The 20,796-nt window shown below is 36.2% G+C and overlaps 1 protein-coding gene and 1 long non-coding RNA gene across 3 annotated transcripts in view; one reads left to right on the top strand and one right to left on the bottom strand.

Annotated features, from left to right (window-relative positions):
- Positions 1 to 2,903: 2,903 nt before the first annotated feature.
- The window catches only part of LOC115222646, a 38,818-nt gene continuing 20,925 nt past the window's right edge, over positions 2,904 to 20,796 (top strand). The window contains exons 1-4 of one of the 2 annotated variants that reach the window (XM_036511702.1): positions 2,904 to 3,059; positions 7,480 to 7,795; positions 15,344 to 15,425; positions 19,854 to 20,032. In XM_036511702.1, coding sequence (XP_036367595.1) covers positions 7,484 to 7,795; positions 15,344 to 15,425; positions 19,854 to 19,948 — 489 coding nt within the window. In that variant the 5' untranslated portion in view covers positions 2,904 to 3,059; positions 7,480 to 7,483 and the 3' untranslated portion in view covers positions 19,949 to 20,032. Of the gene's footprint in view, positions 3,060 to 7,479; positions 7,796 to 15,343; positions 15,426 to 19,853; positions 20,033 to 20,796 lie in introns of those variants that run through there. The other variant, XM_029792965.2, reaches the window with a different exon arrangement.
- LOC118767330 lies at positions 3,040 to 5,889 on the bottom strand. Its single transcript, XR_005003247.1, has 3 exons — positions 5,879 to 5,889; positions 5,667 to 5,670; positions 3,040 to 3,155 (listed from the first exon to the last, which is right to left on the bottom strand). It is a non-coding gene; the product is annotated as an uncharacterized LOC118767330 (long non-coding RNA).

Genomic DNA, 20,796 nt, shown 5'->3' with positions numbered 1-20,796 from the left:
AATGAACATCGTAATTTTTAAAGAACGGTTGTATTCAATTGTTTCACTCCAAGTATTCAAATTTGATTTTTTGGTTGTTATTTCTAAAAGCTTCTTAAAGGGGAAAAAATGGAAAGAATATGCATTACAGAACTAACTTGTGTTCTTTTGTAGTGAAATGACTGTGTTTTGAACCATCAATTCATATTTCCCAGCTTTGGGGTAGGAGGCAATAAACTCGTGTGACTGTAACCTCAGTCAATCAGTTAAATTTTCCTTTCAAATGGTTTACAGAATATTCTAGAACATGGGATCCCCTAGGGGTCGGCGGGGAATTAAAGGGGATGAATGGTAGCAAAGGGGTCGAATGGGGGTCGGTGTGCGAAAGGCCAGCTCACCCCGATGAACTATTTGAAATACTTAGCGTCATACTCATCCCTCATATTAATGTTGTCAATTTCAATAAAAAAATATTCCAGCAATATGATGAGTGCATAGATCAGTTTGTTAGCTTATGCTGTTTAACCCAGACCAGTGTTGAGCCATTTATATTTGAACAGAGGTTCCATCCGTATCCAGCGCTTACTTCAAAGATGGTGCAATGTTGAACATTATTATATCTTTTCTTTTATAAAGACAGTTGGGTGTGATTTGAAGAAGCTCTAACTGTATCGGAAATTATGCACTACTTTTCATATTTTCTGACGGTGAAAGTGATTTCATAAACATTGAAAGTTTAATACTGTATATTCGTACACATAGTTTTCAATGTAAAAAGTGTCATCTTCAATAGAATTTCTTAATTTTAGCTAACATTTTAATTGCCAGCATCAGAACCCAGGACACATTTAAGATATGGTAGGGTAGGAGAGGGTATTAAAATATTTTAAATGAGGAGAGAGGTCGATGCGGAAGTGGCTATGGGGAGGATGATCGAAAAAGCTTGGCGACCCCTGTTCTAGAACATTTTTTTCTGACGGTATATTAGAAAAAAGATAAGGCGGCGAGCTGGCAGAAACGTTAGCACGCCGGGCGAAATGTGTAGCCGTATTTCGTCTGCCGTTACGTTCTGAGTTCAAATCCCGCCGAGGTCGACTTTGCCTTTCATCCTTTCGGGGTCGATAAATAAAGTACCAGTTACGCACTGGGGGCGATATAATCGACTAAATTCGTTTGTCTGTCCTTGTTTGTCCCTTCTGTGTTTAGCCCCTTGTGGGTAGTAAAGAAATGTATATATTAGAAAAAAAGAACAGCAAATCTAACAAAAAAAGTGAGCTTTCAGAGTCTAGATGTCGTTTTTGTTTACGCTATGGTAAATTTCGCAAGAGTTGCTATTTCCTTAACTTCATTTGTTCTCACTATTATAAATTGTGGTATTATATATCAGTATGTTGCAGTGATCAAATGTTTTTTTTTTTAACTCGTTAATTCTCAAATATTATTATTTATCAACTGCTGTAAAATGTATATGTTACGTTCCCAGTTAAATAAACAGATAATCAGAAGAAAAAAAAATTATACTCAATTTAGGGCGATCCTTCGGTATAAGTACACACGTGACTTTTTTTACATTTCTGAAGATAACAGAAACCCTTTTCTCCCACCCCTATCCCTAACCCCCATATATATAAAAAAAAAAAAAACACTTTCTTGAAATGTATCCGGTACCTATACCGAAGTTACGCCCAATTTAGTGACAGTAACATGCTGCCCAAAAATGTTTATCGTTGATTATTAATTACGTCACTATCACACAAACAATTCAAATATTCAAGTTCTCACTTCGGTAGTGCATAATTTCCGATACAGTTAGAGCTTCTTCAAATCACACCCAACGGTCTTTATAAAAGAAAAGATATAATAATGTTCAACATTGCACCATCTTTGAAGTAAGCGCTGGATACGGATGGAACCTCTGTTCAAATATAAATGGCTCAACACTGGTCTGAGTTAAACAGCATAAGTTAACAAACTGATCTATGCACTTAACAGTTCATTAAATAGGAACTATAGGGATTGGATCTTTTCGGTTTGAACGGCAGTTTTTTCTAGCGGTGTCATATGAAATTGTCACCCATAATTATGACCCTAGTATCGATCTATTGCATTTCAATCTGTTTTAGGGTTAGGGTTAGGGGTGGGGGGAAGGGTATCTTTTTTCTTCACAAATGTAAATAAACCCAATCTGTTTCTTAAACGAAGGACATATTCATACGGCACAGAATGCTTTTTACCTCTATAGACGTCATTGATTGGTTGAAATTGAAGAAGCTGAAGTAAAAAAAAACAAATATGTTACAAACTATAGAATTTTCTCAATAAAGCCAAGAGAAAAAGATGTTATATAAACACATTCTACCCGTATACGAAGTTTAAAATATTTTAGTTACCTAGAAATTATGTTAAAAACTGCCGTTCAAACCGAAAAGATCCAAGAAAGGATATAATGTTCAACATTGCACCATCTTTGAAGAAAGCGCTGGATACGGATGGAACATCTGTTCAGATATAAATGGCATAACACTGGTCTGGGTTCAACAGCATAAGCTAACAAACTGATCTATGCACTTAACAGTTCATTAAATAGGAACTATAGGGATTAGTTTGATGTTAGTCAGTTTAACGAAGTTTATGTATATGATTTTTGGCGTAACTTCGGTATAGGTACCGGAAGAACCGGATACATTTCAAGAAAGTTTTTTTTTTTTAAATATATGAGGAGTTAGGGTTTGTGTTAGGGTTAGGTGTGGGAGAAAAGGGTTTCTGTTATCTTCAGAAATGTAAACAAAGCCACTTCTTGTACTTCCGGTACCTATACCGAAGGATCGCCATGATTTTTTTTTAAGGTTTCCAATATGTCGTACTGAGCAGTGGAACTTTCGCAAGCTTAATGAATTCAGTTTTATATTTTGCTGAAAGAAGAGTTGTACAAGGGAAGTAAATCTTAATTTTCTTAAACCATCGAAGGGGAGATTATTACAGTAGTAGATGGAAACAATTTATCAACAGACTTTTTATTAAATGTTCGATCTATGCAGGACGATTGCTTTCATATTTTACCTTGACTAGTAGCTTAGTAGGTGAGGCATTAACACAATCTTTCTATTTCTGTTTCTATCAACGATTCGCATGCTTTTATTGAATATTTCATTGTATTTTACCACGTTTATTTACTTCTTTACCACATCCACTGTGAAGTTACATTTCATTTGTTTTTGAACAGGAATAAATGTAACAATCTATCGTTTAGTTTTTCCTTGCAGTTAACTCTTTAAAAATTAATATCAACATCGTTATTATACAATGAAATCTCCCTCATCCTACTTCACATCGCTTTTTAGAGAACATGTTAATTTAGCAAATAACTTATATTTAGTTTAATGCAGTAATTCTCAACCATTTGTAGCTCGGTGCCCCCCTTGAACTGAATGACATTCTACTAATGCCCCAACCCCAGATTAGAATAACTTTATCAAACAGCTGATTTTGTTTACTATCCATATTTTTGTTACGCTACCCCTTCCAACTTGTCCCTTTCTTATGGGTATTTGCGTTAAAAATAAACCTTATGTTAATTTGTTTGGGAAATTACTAAATACGATAAAGAATTATAAAGTGAAATTATACTGGACCTTGATACATCATTTCTACTGACAGTATCCTACTCTTCTAATCTTAGTAAAGATTTTTTTTATGTGTTTAAAATATGTTTTGATCCTGATTTAAGTATTTCCTTTCTAACATAAATCACGACCTTTGCAAACACCCTGCGCCCTCCATAGCACTACATTGATGCCACCGCCTTGTTTGCTCACAACGTCCTCAATGGGGCACCTCTTTCCACCCAGATGAAGGGCAACTTGTAATGTTCGTTCCCTTTCAATTTCTTGTACTATATAAGTATCTTTGTCGGCAACTGTTGTATTTTGAGCGTAATTTGGGGGTCGGTGTGAGCACAGGGGGTGGGGCAACAAATGTCAAGAGGTTGTGATTTACGTTAGAGATAAAATATTTAAACACGTTTCCAAAAACTTTTATCAAGATTAGAGGCGGAGAATTATCTGAAACACTACATAAAAAAATTATCTTATTTCTACATAATCTAAAATGTCTAGAAATTTTCCATAAATATATGCATTTTTAAGAAAAGTTTGGTGAAACAAAGTCGCTCTGGGCAGAATTTTGTAGTTATGCTGCAATTTGTATTCCACATTAATGCCCCTGAAAGCTATTTGACCATTACATTTTTCACAATTGTTTACTTTGTTTTGATTTTCACCTAAAAAATAAAAAACGAACAGACTTTTTGGCCACCCCAATATTTTTAAGGCTTCATAAGGTAACTGATTCCTTCAGTGCTCTTAACTCTCAGATCTGGTCCCAACATAGCATCACAAGTTGAACAAAAGTTGCTGAGTGTTATACATGTGTGCTGATGCACTTCTTTACTCATATGAAACATGGGCTCTTTACAGGCATATGTAGAGGTTCTTGAATTCTTCGGTCAAAGATGTCTCAGACACATTTTGAATATTCGTTGGTCTATGCAGACTCCATACACAAAGATACTAAGGGGAGCTGATGTCCTGAGCATGAAAGCAATGCTGCACAAGTGCTATTTATGTTAGACTGGATGCATTGTTCAGGAGAATAATCAAAGGATCCCAAAGTAGATGTTATATGGCAAACTTGTTTGTGGAAAGAATCCCATGTAGAAACAAAGAACACAAATTAAGTATTGTGTAATGTCCTTAAGCACCAACCGATCGTGGCTGTTGCCAGCCTCGCCTGGCACGTAAAAAGCACCCACTACACTCACGGAGTGGTTGACATTAGGAAGGGCATCCAGTTGTAGAAACACTGCCAGATCAGACTGGGCCTGGTGCAGCCTCCTGGCTTCCCAGACCCTGGTCGAACCGTCCAAGCCATGCTAACATGGAAAGCGGACATTAAACGATGATGATGTTGAATTGGGAAAGCAATGCTTGTCATCACCACCAATGAAGGAAACATGTAAAGAAAGGAGTGATTGTTTTCGAAAAGAACTCTCATTTTTTGTGCAGAATTTAAGTGAGCTGCTCAAAAATCCAATGTTAGTATAGTGAATAGGGGCAGCTTGGTCTGCAATATCTGCAGACATGTACATTTATCAATGGCTGGCTTATCAGTCACCAGTGGAACCGCAGGTGTAAAGTATACATTTGAGTACACAATGTTCTTAATAATCAGTTTTGGTCTTCTTTGATCACAAATAAATAGCCATCAAAGTTTAAGCAATGTAACTGATAAGACTTGAAATGAGAAAGATACATTTGTATAAATTGCAAAACAAATATATATCATCATCATCATCATCGTTTAACATCCGCTTTCCATGCTAGCATGCGTTGGACGATTTCAACTGAGGGCTGGCGAACCAGATGGCTGCACCAGGTACCAATCTTGATCTGGCAGAGTTTCTACAGCTGGATGCCCTTCCTAACGCCAACCACTCTGAGAGTGTAGTGGGTGCTTTTACGTGCCACTGGCGCAGGGCCCAGGGGGAGATAATATATATATATATATATAATATATATATATATATACACACACACACACATTCTCTGGGTGTATATATTTATCTGTTTGTATAATAAACACAGATAAATGGATTGTCTGGTATTGCAACAATTGACTCTTTAAGAAACTTTACTTTGAATGTAAGCGTAGTACTGTCAGGTATGCAGTATGCACAACATCCATAAGATTACATGATATATTACACAATTCCCAACTCATCAGGCTAACCAAATAAACAAGCAAGGAGTGATATGTTGATTAATTAATAGATCATCAACAAGTAAAATTTCTAAACAAAATCACACTATCTTTGTCAATTATTGTCATCAGAGTTACTAACATCTAAGAAATGCAAAGTGGGTGGGACAACAATCTGTCAATCACTGAGGGTGAGTAGCAGAATGATACTGTAAATTAAAGAATGGTTAAAGGTACTTCTTTTCCAAAGATGTCATTAAACTTAGACAACCTTGTTCATAAATGTTGATAGTAGCAGAACATGCTTGTACATGGGCAGATAGCTGGCGCTAAGCAGAATTTTTGACCCTAGCAAAACATATTTGAAGAACAGCCACCAACCCTATTCCAAAAAATAATTTACTGTGTTATATTATTTTGAAGTTAACTCCATTAAAGATTGATGATTAATTCACTAAGTTTATCTTGATAAAAGTGCTCTGGTTGATTATTACAGAACTAATAGAATATTAGCTTTAATCAATGGAGATTCAGCTAATTATCACTATTCTCCTTGAATAATAAATAGCTGAATCTCCATCGTATTTGAATGCATAACGAATCTTTCATTTAATAAAAATAATTTCACTGAACGGCTATCTGTTATAATTGTTCATATTTTCTATATTACAATGCTTCGAAATAACAATTCTCTAACATCATCATTTCTAATGATTAGAAATATATATATATATATACCTGTAAATATAATATGTGACAATTATTCTGTAGCCAAGATAAAACTCTGAGTTTCGGATGCCGAGGTGGAAATCCACAACACCATCTCTTCAGTTATCCGGCCATCTGAAAATGTAGAAAATGACGAGAACCTTCCAGATTTTGTTATTTCATTGCGTTTTTCAGATGGCCGGATAACTGAAGAGATGGTGGTGTGGATTTCCACCTCGGCATCCGAAACTCAGAGTTTTATCTTGCCTACAGAATAATTGTCATATATATTTACAGATAAATTCCTCTATTTACATAATATTGAGGTCTCTTTCTTTCTTTTATCTTACCGTTTTTACCAATATATATATATATATATATAGTGTAAGAAAGATTGTGATGGAAATATAGAGGATGGTGGTGTAATATGGAACATGCAAACCACACATAGTGGCCACTTTATATATGTAATTGAAGGTATGTTACACCACTGAGAGAAGGTGGTATTTAAACAATATAGCTAATCCCTCTTAGCTACTGAGAGGTGGGGTTAATATAATTAAATGGTACACTATTTTAAGATATATCATTAAATTTTTATATCATTCATTTGACTATATCTAGCAGAATCTCGAGTTTATCTTTTTTTTTTCAACTACTGTTTTGAAGAAAACAGTTCTTATTTTCTTACTGTGACTGTGAGATTGAAACCACCTATAAATACCATAAATTTTCTTATGGTAGTTCAAAAGGAATTAATTAGGTTGTTAATTTATAATTAAAGTTTGAGAGTGTGTTGAGAAAATGATTACATATGAAAGTTTTAGGCTGTCAAAATATTGTTCAATTCAACAAACAGAGCCAGTCTCTATTACAAATTGTATCATGCAATTCTTATTGCTTATTTACCTTTATGAACAGTTACATCAGACTTCATAAATTATGATTATCACCATCCATTTTTTTTCTTTTTTCTTTTTTTGGATTAACATAATTAGAAGCATCTGCTTAATGCATGTTGATTTCATTCCCCAGAACCATGTCTCCGGTTCCTAAAGAAGACCGTGAGAAACCCGTTGATGACCACCCTGATAGCAACAATGTAGAAAATGACGAGAACCTTCCAGATTTTGTTATTTCGCTAACCAGCTCTGAAAGTGATCCTGAGAGTGAATTGGATGGAGAATATGCTGGTTATGAGCTGTTACCACAGGATCCTGAGATCCTGGAGGCACAGCATCCGCGAGACATTTCTGAAGACATGGAAGAATTGCCTCAAACAATAAATTCTAATGACCCTGTCTCCAGTCTCAGTGCAGGAATAGATGAAACTGGTGCACTACCATTATCAGTAAGTTAAACTATATTATTGCTTTAATTTCGTTTTTATTTCCATTTAGCTTTGATTTCTATAAACTGAAGTTCACCCAACTGAAACATTGTCATCCTTAATTTATCAGTCTTGAAAGCAAAGCAGACAATGGTAATATTTGAAGTTGTTTCTTGTGATACTGATCTGATTACAGTAAATCATACAGAACATTATTCTAGAACTCCAGCAACGCTCAGTTTGTGACTCAAATGTGCAGTGTAGCTTCAGTTTTCTACTGTAGCTATTCTTTTCACATATATCACATAATTTTGTGTGGCTGTTTTCTTTTTCATATTAAGACTTGAATATTCATTTCAGTTTGTGGTGATGAGTCACCACATTTTTTTTTTTTTTTGCAGTACTCCAACCTCATTATCATCATCATCATCATCATTTAACCTCTGTTTTCCATGCTGGCATGCATTGGATGGTTTTGACAGGAGTTATCCAGACTCCAACTGTCTGTTGTGGCATGGTTTCTATGGCTGGAGGCCCTTCCTAAAGCCAACCACTTTACAGAGTGTGCTGGTGCTCTTTATGTGTCACCAGCACGAGTGCGTATGCGCAGCACTGGCACGAGTGCATTTTATGAATCACCAGCATCTGTAAAAGACAAGCCTGTATGTATGGATGACAGCAATTTTACTTAGCTTGACGCGTCTTCTCAAGTACAGCAAATAACTACATCTCTTGGTCCCTTGTCATTTCTTCAGTAACGTTCAGCATCTGAAGATCCTTTCTCATCACTTTGTCTCACATCTTCCTGGGTCTACCCCTTCCACAGGTACCCTCTACAATTAGAGCTTGGCACTTTTTATGTACATGCTCTCATCCATATGCATCACATGACCTAACCAGTGCAGTCTTCTCCCTTGCACACAACATCGGATCTTTTCGGTTTGAACGGCAGTTTTTTTAAATAATTTCCACGTAACTAAACACTTTTAAACTTCGTATACTGGGAGAATGTGTTTATAAAACATCTTTTTCTCTTAGCTTTATTGAGAAAATTCTATAGTTTGTATGATATTTGTTGTTTTTTCTTCAATTTCTGTAATTTCAACCAATCAATGACGTCTATTGAGGTGAAAACATTCTGTGCCGTATGAATATGTCCCTCATTTAAGAAACAGATTGGGTTTATTTACATTTGTGAAGAAAAAAAGATACCCTTCCCCCCACCCCTAACCCTAAAACATTGAAATGCAATAGATCAATACTAGGGTCATAATTATGGGTGACAACTTCATATGACACTGCTAGAAAAAACTGCCATTCAAACCGAAAAGATCCCACAACATCTGATGCCTCTTATACCCAGTTTCCTTCTTAAATCATTTACACTCCATCTTATAATAATAATAATGAAATTATTGTATACAGTGCTCAGGTGCACCACAACTTGTCAGAAAGTGCATATAAAGTACATGCAGTAATGTAGAAATGTCTGGAAAGCGAACAATGTATGAGTCAGATACATGCCTGTGTGTGTATGGAGGGGAGAAATCAAGTGTAGTGTTGGCGAATCTCAGGAAGCATGGAAGTTTTGAAGGATGCAGTGCTCCGACAACTAACAACTGATGCCGGCAGTTTGTTCCATGCTTCAGCAACTTTCAGCGTGAAAAAATGTTTCCTGAAGTCATGGGAGCTGTGCTGTTTTCTTACTTTGTAAATATGTCCACGGGTGTTAGATGGGTGGAGTTTGAAAAGGTGCTCAGAGTTATTGTTTGTACGATGGTTGATAATTTTATGGTGTCTGCCAAGTCAGCTGCCAGACGTCGGAGTTTCAATGTGTCCATGCCCAGGGAAGTAAGGCGTTCAGGATATGGCAAATGCCTGATGGAGGGTATTCTTTTGGTTGCACGTCGCTGAACAGCTTCTAGACGATTGATATCCTGGGCAAGATAGGGGTTCCAGACCGGTGATGCAAATTCCAGGTGAGGTCTTACCATAGCTATATTAACATTACTCAACTTGCGACACATGCTAGCTTCATTTCTTTCAAGTCTTCGCAAGTTCCCTGTAGTCAAAGCCCATGTTTCACTGCCATGTAACATAGCTGCACATACACATCATACAATCTGCCTTTCACTCTAGAGGAGAGGCCTTTAGTTACCAACAAAGGTAGAAGCCCTTTGAACTTTGCCCAGCTCATTCTGATTTTAGCACCGACACTTTCAAAACTTCCTCTTCTACTACTAATTTGGTCTTCCATGCAACAGAAGCTATCTACTACTTCTAATGATCTCTACAAGGATTTGATGGAGTCTATTGTCTGCATATTTTTAGTGCTTATTGTACCTGCACATTTGCCACACACATAGACTGTATTCACCATTAACCTTCCTGTGATACTGCTACACCTCTTATGTGTCCAAAATTTGCACTGAATACAGTGTATGGAATTTATACCAACACGCTCCTAACATTTCAAGCAGGACGATCTCCCAGAAGGGGCTCATGATTTGTCTGTTTTCCTACTTTCTAGAACTTTAGTTTTTTCCTAAATTAACTCTTAGGCCCTTAGATTCCAGGCCTTGCTTCCACACCTGAAAATTCTTCTCTAGGTCAGGTAGTGATTCAGCTATAAGAACAAGGTCATCAGTGTAGAGGAGCTCTCAGGGCCAGCTGGTCTTGAATTCCTCTGCTAAGACCTGGAGGACTAGGATAAATGAAAAGGGACTGAGAACTGAACCTTGGTAAACTCCTTCCTGTACATTGCTATACTCATAGCCAACCTTCACCTTACTAGCAGCATCCCTGTACATGGTTTGCACAGATCTCACTTACCACTTGGTGGTGATTCCTGTTGGACCTGCTACTGCCATGCTTCCAGTCTTTCTTTTCTCTAATAGCCCTGTCAGCCACACTATTCCACCACAATATCACCTTAGGTCAAGAAGGGACTTTGCATCAGCAACAAATTTGATCTGTGGCCCTCAACAGGTTCTCTTGCAGGAACCTTCAGTTGTCTTCCACATTATATGTCACTATATCCTCCTCTTTTTCATCAAATACTTCAAGTAACACTTATCTAAATCTCTGACCATTCAGAGGATCCTTAAGCTTCAAGATCTTTCTTTTCCACACTGGTTGTCTTCTAGGTTATCTTTTAGTCCTGATTCTGAAGTTGCTAGTGACTAACTTGTGTTGAGGGGTACATTCTTCACCTGGGAAAATTTTAGCATTTATAAGCAGTCTTCCTTCCTATTTTCTGGTAAGAATGTAGTCAATCTGGCTAAAGTTTCCTGAAGTTGCAGATCATAAGGTCATTTGCATCACAAAACTCCAGCAACCTGGTTCCCTCCACATTGCCAAAACTGAATCCATTGCCACCATGCATGCCATTGAAGTCACCAGCCACAAAGAGAACCTCTCTGTCATTTGTCAACGGTGTCATAAAATTGGCCTTTTTGTTCATCATGTAGTCCTCATTGTTGGGTGTAGGCTAAGATAATAGTTGCTGTTCCACTTTGAAAAACTAGTCTAAGTATTCTATCACACACTGACTATCTCAATTACCTTATCAACCAATTTCTCAGCAAGAAGTATGCCTACACCACCAACACCATCAGTGTTCCCTACCCGGAAGATTTTATACCTATACTCTTTGCCTGTGAGAAATTTGGCAGAACCTCCTCCATGTTACTTCTTGGATGCAACACACATCTACACACCACTGTTCAAGCATCTCAAAAATCTCACCAGACCTACCTTTCAATGTACCCACATGGAACGTGCCGACTCTAAGTGTGTGGAAGGTGTGCACCAAAGGAGACACAGGAGTGGAGGACAGCATTCTGCATCTGAAAAGAAAGCTTGCATGCACATTTCCCAAACATATTGTATATAATTTGAAATAAATTTCAACCTGCATCTACTTCACTGTCATTCATTTGCTTCACACTTGCCACATTTATCAGGAGATAGACCACTAGATAGAAGTGGGAGAGAGAGAGAGAGAGAGAGCATTCTGTATAGGTAGTGGGGGAGGGTTGGTCAGGTGCACTGCATATGACCAAGCAGTATGGTTGCCTCATGCCAAAGACATGAGGCCATATAAAATATCCAAGCAAAACAAAAGGTGGAAAAAAGGCACATTTTCACTATGATTGCTTAACATTGCTACCACTTAACATATAGCATGGAAAAAAGTGAAGTTTTAGACACAGGATATGAGGAAAGAAAAACAGAATTTAGACACCTCAGGGAAAACTTAGCAAAAGCTAAAGTTTTAGTAATAAAGAAGACAGGACCCTGATATCTTGAGGGAAATGATCTTGCTCACTCTACAAGGAAGGAGTAGTTATAAACTCCAAGTGCAGTACCTAATGTAAGCTATGGACTCGTAAGAGATGTAATGAAGTTGCAGCCAGTCTAACAGAGAACAAAAGCTTCATACATGACATATACGCTAGAGCAGTACACACTATGAACACACCTGAAATAGAATCTCTTAAGTAGTTGATAGCTTTTGTTACCAAAAAGATGTTATTAGTATGGTAGGTGTTTGTTGCAAAACTAAAGTAAACAACATAAGAACAGGTTGAAGAAAGTACAGGTATTTTTTTAACCACAGCTGATAACGATAAATGAGAGAAAATGAATGCTCAGCATGGAATCTAAACCTAGGTTCAAGAGGCCTTAAGATAGGGTTAGCAAGGACTAAGGTTTTAGTTAGTAGGAAAGAAGACAGGAGCCTGGTCTCTTCACAGAAATAGCCTTTCTCAGTATGCATAAAGTAGATATTAACTCCATACTCTCTACCCAGTGTAACCCAAAGACAAACGGCAAAATGTCTCTGTGTGTGTCCTTTATACAAATCCACAATTTTTCAGTTAGAGGGCTCACACTTTCTATGGTCGTTTAAAACCGTCCAAGGGTGGTCGTGCACATCTTTACATTTCCCCAGTCACCCCGCAAAGCCATTAAAAAAATCAATAGAAGTGATTTTTGGTGAATTTTCTATCCAAAATCCAATCAAAATGCCCGAAACTTGATACGCCAATTGAATGCCAGCTAGCTGTATGTGATTGGTCGGAGATTTGGACAGTACTCTCGTGTATGTGTGCACGCACGCAGCTGTATATGCATGCACTAGCACTGACCCAGTGTTGCCGGGTCATAGTGCTAGTGTGGAATAATGAGCAGACTAACAGGGAACATAAGTTTTGTATGTGCTAGATACACTTGAGCCGTAGTTACAGGGAACTCACTGGAAATAGTCTATTTGAATGCTTGGATCACTCACAAGAAATAGTTGAAGCTTTTGCTACCTAGCAGATGTAATTAGCACAGGGGTGTTACTCCAAAAATACATTAACCAAATTACAAACAGATTAGAGAAAGTTCATGGAGCTACTACTGCTGCTAGAAACAAAAGTTTTTCCCATAGAGTGCAGAGCTGATTGTATGACAGTTGTGTTAGAACCACAATGCTACATAGTAATGTGATATAGGCCTTGGATACAGAGGATTTAAGAAGACTGGGAAGAAATGAAGCAAATATGCACACTTATTGGATGTGCAATGTAAGTGTGCATGGAAGATATAGTTAAAATGTTCTGAGAGAAAACCTGGACATAAGAGGAATCAGACATATTGTGCAAGAGAGAAGACTGTGCTGGTATGGCCATGGCTTGCATATGGGTGAGGACAGTTGTATAAAGAAGTGCTGATCACTTAATGTGGATGAAGTGTGCAAAAGAGGAAGCCCCCGGAGGACATAGAATGAAGTGATAAAAGTTTACCTCACAGAAGAGATGCCAAAAGATTGGGATGACTGGTGATATGAAGTTCTTGAGAAAACCTGACCATCTCTGTGAAACTGATTTCTAAAAGCACTGTGTGTGTGTATATATATATATATGCACAAATGAGCCCTTCACCCTATTTCATTTCTTAGATCACCCCTTCCATCTGTCATCCCTCTCATTGCAGCTCTCCTTTGAGTGTTGCTCTGATAGTGTGACAACTTTCTATTTAATTTATTGTGCTCATCTTCTAAACCACTCCCTCTCGTTATATTTATTTAACCAAATTTGGGTATTTACATTAGTATTACCCTTATAACCAGTCTTAAGAGATGGTTGATGAGACTTTCATTTAATATCATATGGATTTACATAATTCTGTTTTAACATAGTCCAGCACTGTAATTGATATAATGATTCCGCTAATTTTCAAAATGATCATAACTGATTAATAAATGTAATGCTGTCATCTTAATTCCTATGTTTGTTTATAATATATATGTATACACATTTATGTGTGTGTGTGTAAATGTGTATGTATGTATCATATATATGTGTATGTATATATATATATATATATATATACTACTAATATAGGATGAAGTTTTTTTACAGAAAAAAATTCCATCAAAAAATGTGGCAGCTTAGTAAAATACCTTTAAGGTTAAAATTATAAACAACTTATAAACAAGGGCTAAAGAAAATTATTTCTATGCCAATATGCTGTGATAACAGACTTTTAAATCGTCAATTTCCACATATTATTTATTCGCTACAAAAAACACGTAGAGCTGAAATCGAGGAAAGCTTGCCAACTTGTTTATAAGTTGTTTATATATATATATATATTTAAAAGTTTTAGGTCTATATATTCATGTGTTTGAGAATGTATAAAATAATATATTGCTTAAACTTGCATGAGTGTATGTAGGTGTGTGTGATAACATATATACTAATTTAAAGCACTTGAATGGTCACAGGGCTTTTGAGGCCAGCCTGAGCTTTGGTTATCTTTGGTGAATTTGCAAAGACTAATCCTCCCTTATAATCCTTCTTCTTTCTTTTTCTTTCACTGTCTTCCCATTTTTATTGCTTTCTCTAATCCTCGTTGGATACATAAATAATTATGATAGTGATCTATGAAATTTTATTGTCTCTGATCTCTACCCTAAGTGTATCACTGACAGCCCTTTAAATTTCAACCAAATGATTGTTTAACCAATAAATTAGATAAAGATCGATTAGTTAGTTGGTTAGATAATTAATGATTGACTAACAATAAATAAGTGATATTGAACCAGTGTGTATGTTTATTATTATTGGCATAATGAACCTCCCATGACACAACAATAAGTGTATAATGATAGATTGATAAAGTTACAGTGATGGATAATTAAAAATATAATGATGAATAATTAAAGATATATTGATGGATAATTAATTATGATGAATAATCAATGGATAATCAAATATATAATTGTGAATTGATGAAGGTCATTGATGGGAATAAAATTATTCTGCTTTTTGTAGAGAAAAAATCACTACTTGGCTCTTTAACATAGCCAAAAGCACTGGTATTACTCATGATTACTCCTTAGATCTGTTTTAAATATTATGGAGCCTGTTTTTTTTTTATTTTGTTTTTTTCCAAGTTCTACCCAAAAGTTTCAAATCTTAAATCAAGCTGAAACCACTTGTCATTTCTATGTGAACTATTTCATTGAACTGTATTGAAAAACTACATATATATTTTGATTATTATAATTGTTTTCAGATCCCTGATCCACCAAAAGAAGATGCAGCATCCCTTCTTTGGAACCAAATACCATTAACGGCCGCTGACAATTTGGATGAGAGTAAGTTCCTTTTGAAATAGCAAAATATTCCATGAAATTTATTATCTGTCTCTTAACAAAATATGTTAGACAAAGTACAACAATGCTATCCATTGCAATGGAAGTGTAACATTATGACTTTACACTTTAATCACTTGGAAAAGTGATGAAAATGAGTAAAAAGAAATCTTCTTGGGACACAAAACTCTGCTTGCGAAGACCTGTTGAGGCAAGTGAAATCGAAATCGCTCAAAAATCAATGGAAATTGTAGTTGTGATACCAGTGCCGGTGGCACGTAAAAGAACCATCCAAACGTGGCCGTTGCCAGCGCCACCCCAACTGGCCTCCGTGCCTGTGGCATGTAAAAAGCACCCACTACACTCACGGAGTGGTTGGCGTTAGGAAGGGCATCCAGCTGTAGAAACACTGCCAGATCAGACTGGGCCTGGTGCAGCCTCCTGGCTTCCCAGACCCCAGTCAAACCGTCCAACCCATGCTAGCATGGAAAGCGGACGTTAAACGATGATGATGATGATTGTTGCAACAGAATGAAGATTGTTAGGTCATTGACAATGTTACCCTGCAATCAAAACACGTTATGTGGTTTAGTCAAAAGAAGTAGTACTCAAATTTACAGGCCATTCAAAACTAACATGAATATTTCAAAGAACAAAAAATTAAAATGTAATAGAATGAAAGCAGTTTTAACTCTTTTGAAAATTGAGTTTCAAACCATTACAGCTTCTTGGACTATAAAACAACAGACATTAATAACATTATGGGCTGTTGAAGAGTGGTTGATAAGCAATTAGAATTTCATTGTCAGAAAACTAAATAAATAGATATTGTTATATTTAGGAATGGTCATTTTGCTAGTTTAGCCAATAAAAACACATGCACTGTTGTGTTTTTTGGTTAAACTGGCAAAATGACCATTCCTAAATACAACAAATAGTGCGTGTGTTTTTATTGGCTAAACTGGCAAAATGACCATTCGTAAATACAACAATATCTGTTTCAACACACGATTTCACATCAAAAATCTTGCTAAACAAATATATAAGCGTAAATAAATAGATCCACTGAACAACTTGTTTTATCCTAAGCAAAACAAAATATTTCTTTCAATACTCAACAGAAGCAAATTAATGACTAAATAATTTGGGAATAAACAACAGCTTTAGCAACTACTGAAGCCTTTCACTTAAATCTGCAATTATTGAACACCATTGAATCCAGTGATATAACTACTCTAGGTACTGACAAATAGAACAGTTGCCTTGTCATATTTTAAAATCTTTAAAATATAATGACAATAAAGTTTAAGGGATCTTTTCAGTTTGAACAGCAGTTTTTTAAAATAATTTCCACGTAACTAAACACTTTTAAACTTCATATACTGGTAGAATGTGTTTATAAAACATCTTTTTCTCTTGGCCCTCTTGAGAAAATTCTATAGTTTGTAAGATATTTGTTGTTTTTTTTCTTCAATTTCTGCAATTTCAACCAATCAATGACGACTAATGAGGTGAAAACATTCTGTGCCGTATGAATATGTCCCTCGTTTAAGAAACAGATTGGGTTTATTTACATTTCTGAAGAAAAAAAGATACCCTTCCCCTCACCCTAAAACAGATTGAAATGCAATAGATCGATACTAGGGTCATAATTATGGGTGACAATTTCATATGACACCGCTAAAAAAAACTGCCGTTCAAACCGAAAAGATCCAGTTTAAGTATATATTATACATGATACAGCTTAAATCAGCAGTACTGAAATAAATTTAAATATTATAAAGCTTTAACCATAAACTATAAGAGTGTAAACACATTATTCTATGCTTTCTTGATAGAACATTTCACAACTTGTTAGTTATTCTCCAAAGAAGATGTCTCCTATCTCCTTTCCCAAACCGCATATTCAGTTGTTATGTAAAGCTACCAAGAATTAGTTATATAATTTTATAGTTTAATTGTTATATTTTTGCTTTAGACAGCTCTTCATTAATTAAACAATATATGTTTTATGCACGACATAATGTGAATCAGAAGTACTGAGATAAATTTTAGAATTTATTTGTGATAGTGAGTTGTGAGAATCTAAATATGCTTTCAATGTACAGAAAAAAAGAGCAGGAAGTCCCCTGACAGGCCATTTCACACATTACTGAATGCTCTTCAGGGATAATTACTCAATTTATTTCCCTTAATTTCTGGTTGCTTTATATAATAACTGAATACTTCATGCTATTAATTGGGGAAGTAAATTGAGTATGTCTTTCGAAGAGTGATAAGAAATCATGACACAGTATATCAGGATTACAGTTCTTATTTCTATTATTAGATTAAGTGACTGAAAAGATGCTCCCGCCAACATTTTGTTTCGTGTGAGTGTGCATGCTTGTTTCTTAATTTATCAGTTATATATATATATGTGTGTGTGTGGAGGTGCAATGGCCCAGTGGTTAGGGCAGCGGACTCACGGTGGGAAGATCGCGGTTTCGATTCCCAGACCGGGTGTTGTGTGTGTTTATTGAGCGAAAACACCTGGCTGGGGAGGGGGCGATCCCTGCTGTACTCTTTCGCTGCAACTTTCTCTTACTCTTTCTTCTGTTGGCCTGCTCGCTTAGCCAGTAGGGTAGTGTCATTTGAAGGCTAAAACAATGCGAAGCGCATTGTGACCAGCGATATGTAGCAACATCTGGTAGTCTGGTCGGTCACGTTGATATATATATATATATATATATATATATATATATACACACATATGTATATATATATATGTGTGGTGTATATATATATATATGGTGTATATATATATATATATATTATATATTATATATATATATATATATACATATATATATATATATATATAATACATATATATATTATATAATATATATAATATACATATATATATATATATATATATATATATATATATCTATATATATATATATAATATATATATTATATATTAATATATATATATATATATTATATATATATATATAGTTTGACTCAAGGAGAAGATACACTCATATAACTGTTAGTAGAGTGGGTACAATAACCGAATTTTATAGTATTAACTATCCATCACAGCTGGTCTTGCCGATCGGTTTCATGCAAAAATACAATTGAGTTGTTAGGCAACAAAACAATTATATAAACATGGAAGGGAATATGACGATTGCTCTCCACCTCCGGAGGTAGATTAGCACGACGGATCAGCGTTTCCTGTAAAAAAAAAGTGGTGGAATGCAAAAAGGACCAGAGAATTTGCTCAGAGTTATGTCCCTTGGACCCAGCATAAAGTATTTGACTATGACACACCAATGCACCCATGTACACATACGGACACCCCGCAGTTAACTATCCCCACCACGCCCAGCACATATTATACCCCCAAATATACACAAACCCTGGATCTTTTCGCTTTGACCGGCAGATTTTTAAAATAATTTCTTTGAAACTAAACACTTTTAAACTTCGTATACTGGTAGAATGTGTTACATAAAACATCTTTCTCTCTTGGCTTTCTTGAGAAAATTCTGTAGTTAGTAAGCTATTTGTTGTTTAGTTTCTTGCATTTCGGCAAATATCTTACAAACTACAGAATTTTCTCAAGAAAGCCAAGAGAAAAATATGTTTTATAAACACATTCTACCAGTATACGAAGTTTAAAAGTGTTTAGTTACAAAGAAATTATTTTTAAAATCTGCCGGTCATTATACATTACACACCACACGCTAATATAAAAGACCTACAACTTTATCCTTTAAAGGAAGAAAACGATAAAGAACGCAGTGCATATACCTACACCCACAGAAAAACTTATATGTATATCTCATTTACTTGTTTCAGTCATCTGACTGTGGTCATGCTGGAGCACCGCCTTTAGTCGAGGAAATCGACCCCAGGACTTACTCTTTGTAAGCCTAGTACTTATTCTATCGGTCTCTTTTGCCGAACCGCTAAGTTTCGGGGACGTAAACACACCAGCATCGGTTGTCAAGCGATGTTGGGGGGGGGTACAAACACAGACACACAGACACACACACACATATATATACATATATACGACGGGCTTCTTTCAGTTTCCATCTACCAAATCCACTCACAAGGCTTTGGTCGGCCCGAGGCTATAGTAGAAGACACTTGCCCAAGGTGCCACGCAGTGGGACAGAACCCGGAACCATGTGGTTCGTAAGCAAGGTACTTACCACAGAGCCACTCCTACGCCTATATATAAAACTCCCAGAAAAATTTATACATATAACACTGCTACACATACCACACACGCCCCATTCCTGCAGAATAACCACAAACTTTTCCCCACTCCAATGATGACTTTTGCCAGCTCCACAATATACCTAACCAAGGGACATAACTTCAAGCAAAACGTCTGGTCCTTTTTTTCATTCCATTACTTTTTTATTGCAGACGCTGACCAATCGTGCAAATCCACCTCCGGAAGTGGAGAGCAATCGACATATTCCCTTCTATGTCGTCTACCTCTGATGGGCGTATTTATATAATTGTTTTGTTGCCTAACACTCAATTGTATTTTTTTCGCAAAACCAATATGTATGACGAACTGTGATGGATACTTAATACTATAAAATTCAGATATATATATATATATATATCACGTGACCGACCAGACTATCAGGCTACACATCGATGATCACAATGCACTTCGCATTGTTTTAGCCTTCAAATGACGCCACCCCGCTTGCTAAGCGAGCAAGCCAACAGTAGAAAGAGTGAGAGAAAGTTGCAGCGAAAGAGTACAGCAGGGATCGGCGCCACCCCCTGCCGGAGCCTCGTGGGGCTTTTAGGTGTTTTCGCTCTCTAAACACTCACAACGCCCAGTCTGGGAATCGAAACCGTGATCCTACGACTGCGAGTCCGCTGTCCTAACCATGGGCTATTGTGCCTCCACACACACACACACACACACACAACACACACACACACACACATATATATATATATAATATATATATATATATAATATATATATATATATATTATATATATATAGTGGGTCATCCCATAAATAATGCGATTTTTTTATACTTATTTTATTTTTCAAAATTAAGATAAACAAAGTTCTTTTATAAGCTAAAGTATACTCTTCTTCATTTTCTACAATGCTCTCCCATTTATCTGTTAGACTTGCGAGGCCCCTCATCAAAATTCACTTATCCATGATGAAAAATATTTATCCAGTACTGTTCTGCTCCAGCCTTTGTAATGTTATCCCCGCTGTATGTGGCCAAGCATTATTCTGATAGAAGTATACCTTTGAAACCAAGACGGTCATTTTCCTTCTAGCCCTGACTTATGCCACTCAAGCTGCTTGCAGGAGATCTCCTTTGTT

The sequence above is a fragment of the Octopus sinensis genome, linkage group LG20, assembly GCF_006345805.1.
Source record: "Octopus sinensis linkage group LG20, ASM634580v1, whole genome shotgun sequence".
Lineage (NCBI taxonomy): Eukaryota > Metazoa > Mollusca > Cephalopoda > Octopoda > Octopodidae > Octopus > Octopus sinensis.
This window is presented reverse-complemented; position numbering and strand designations above follow the sequence as displayed.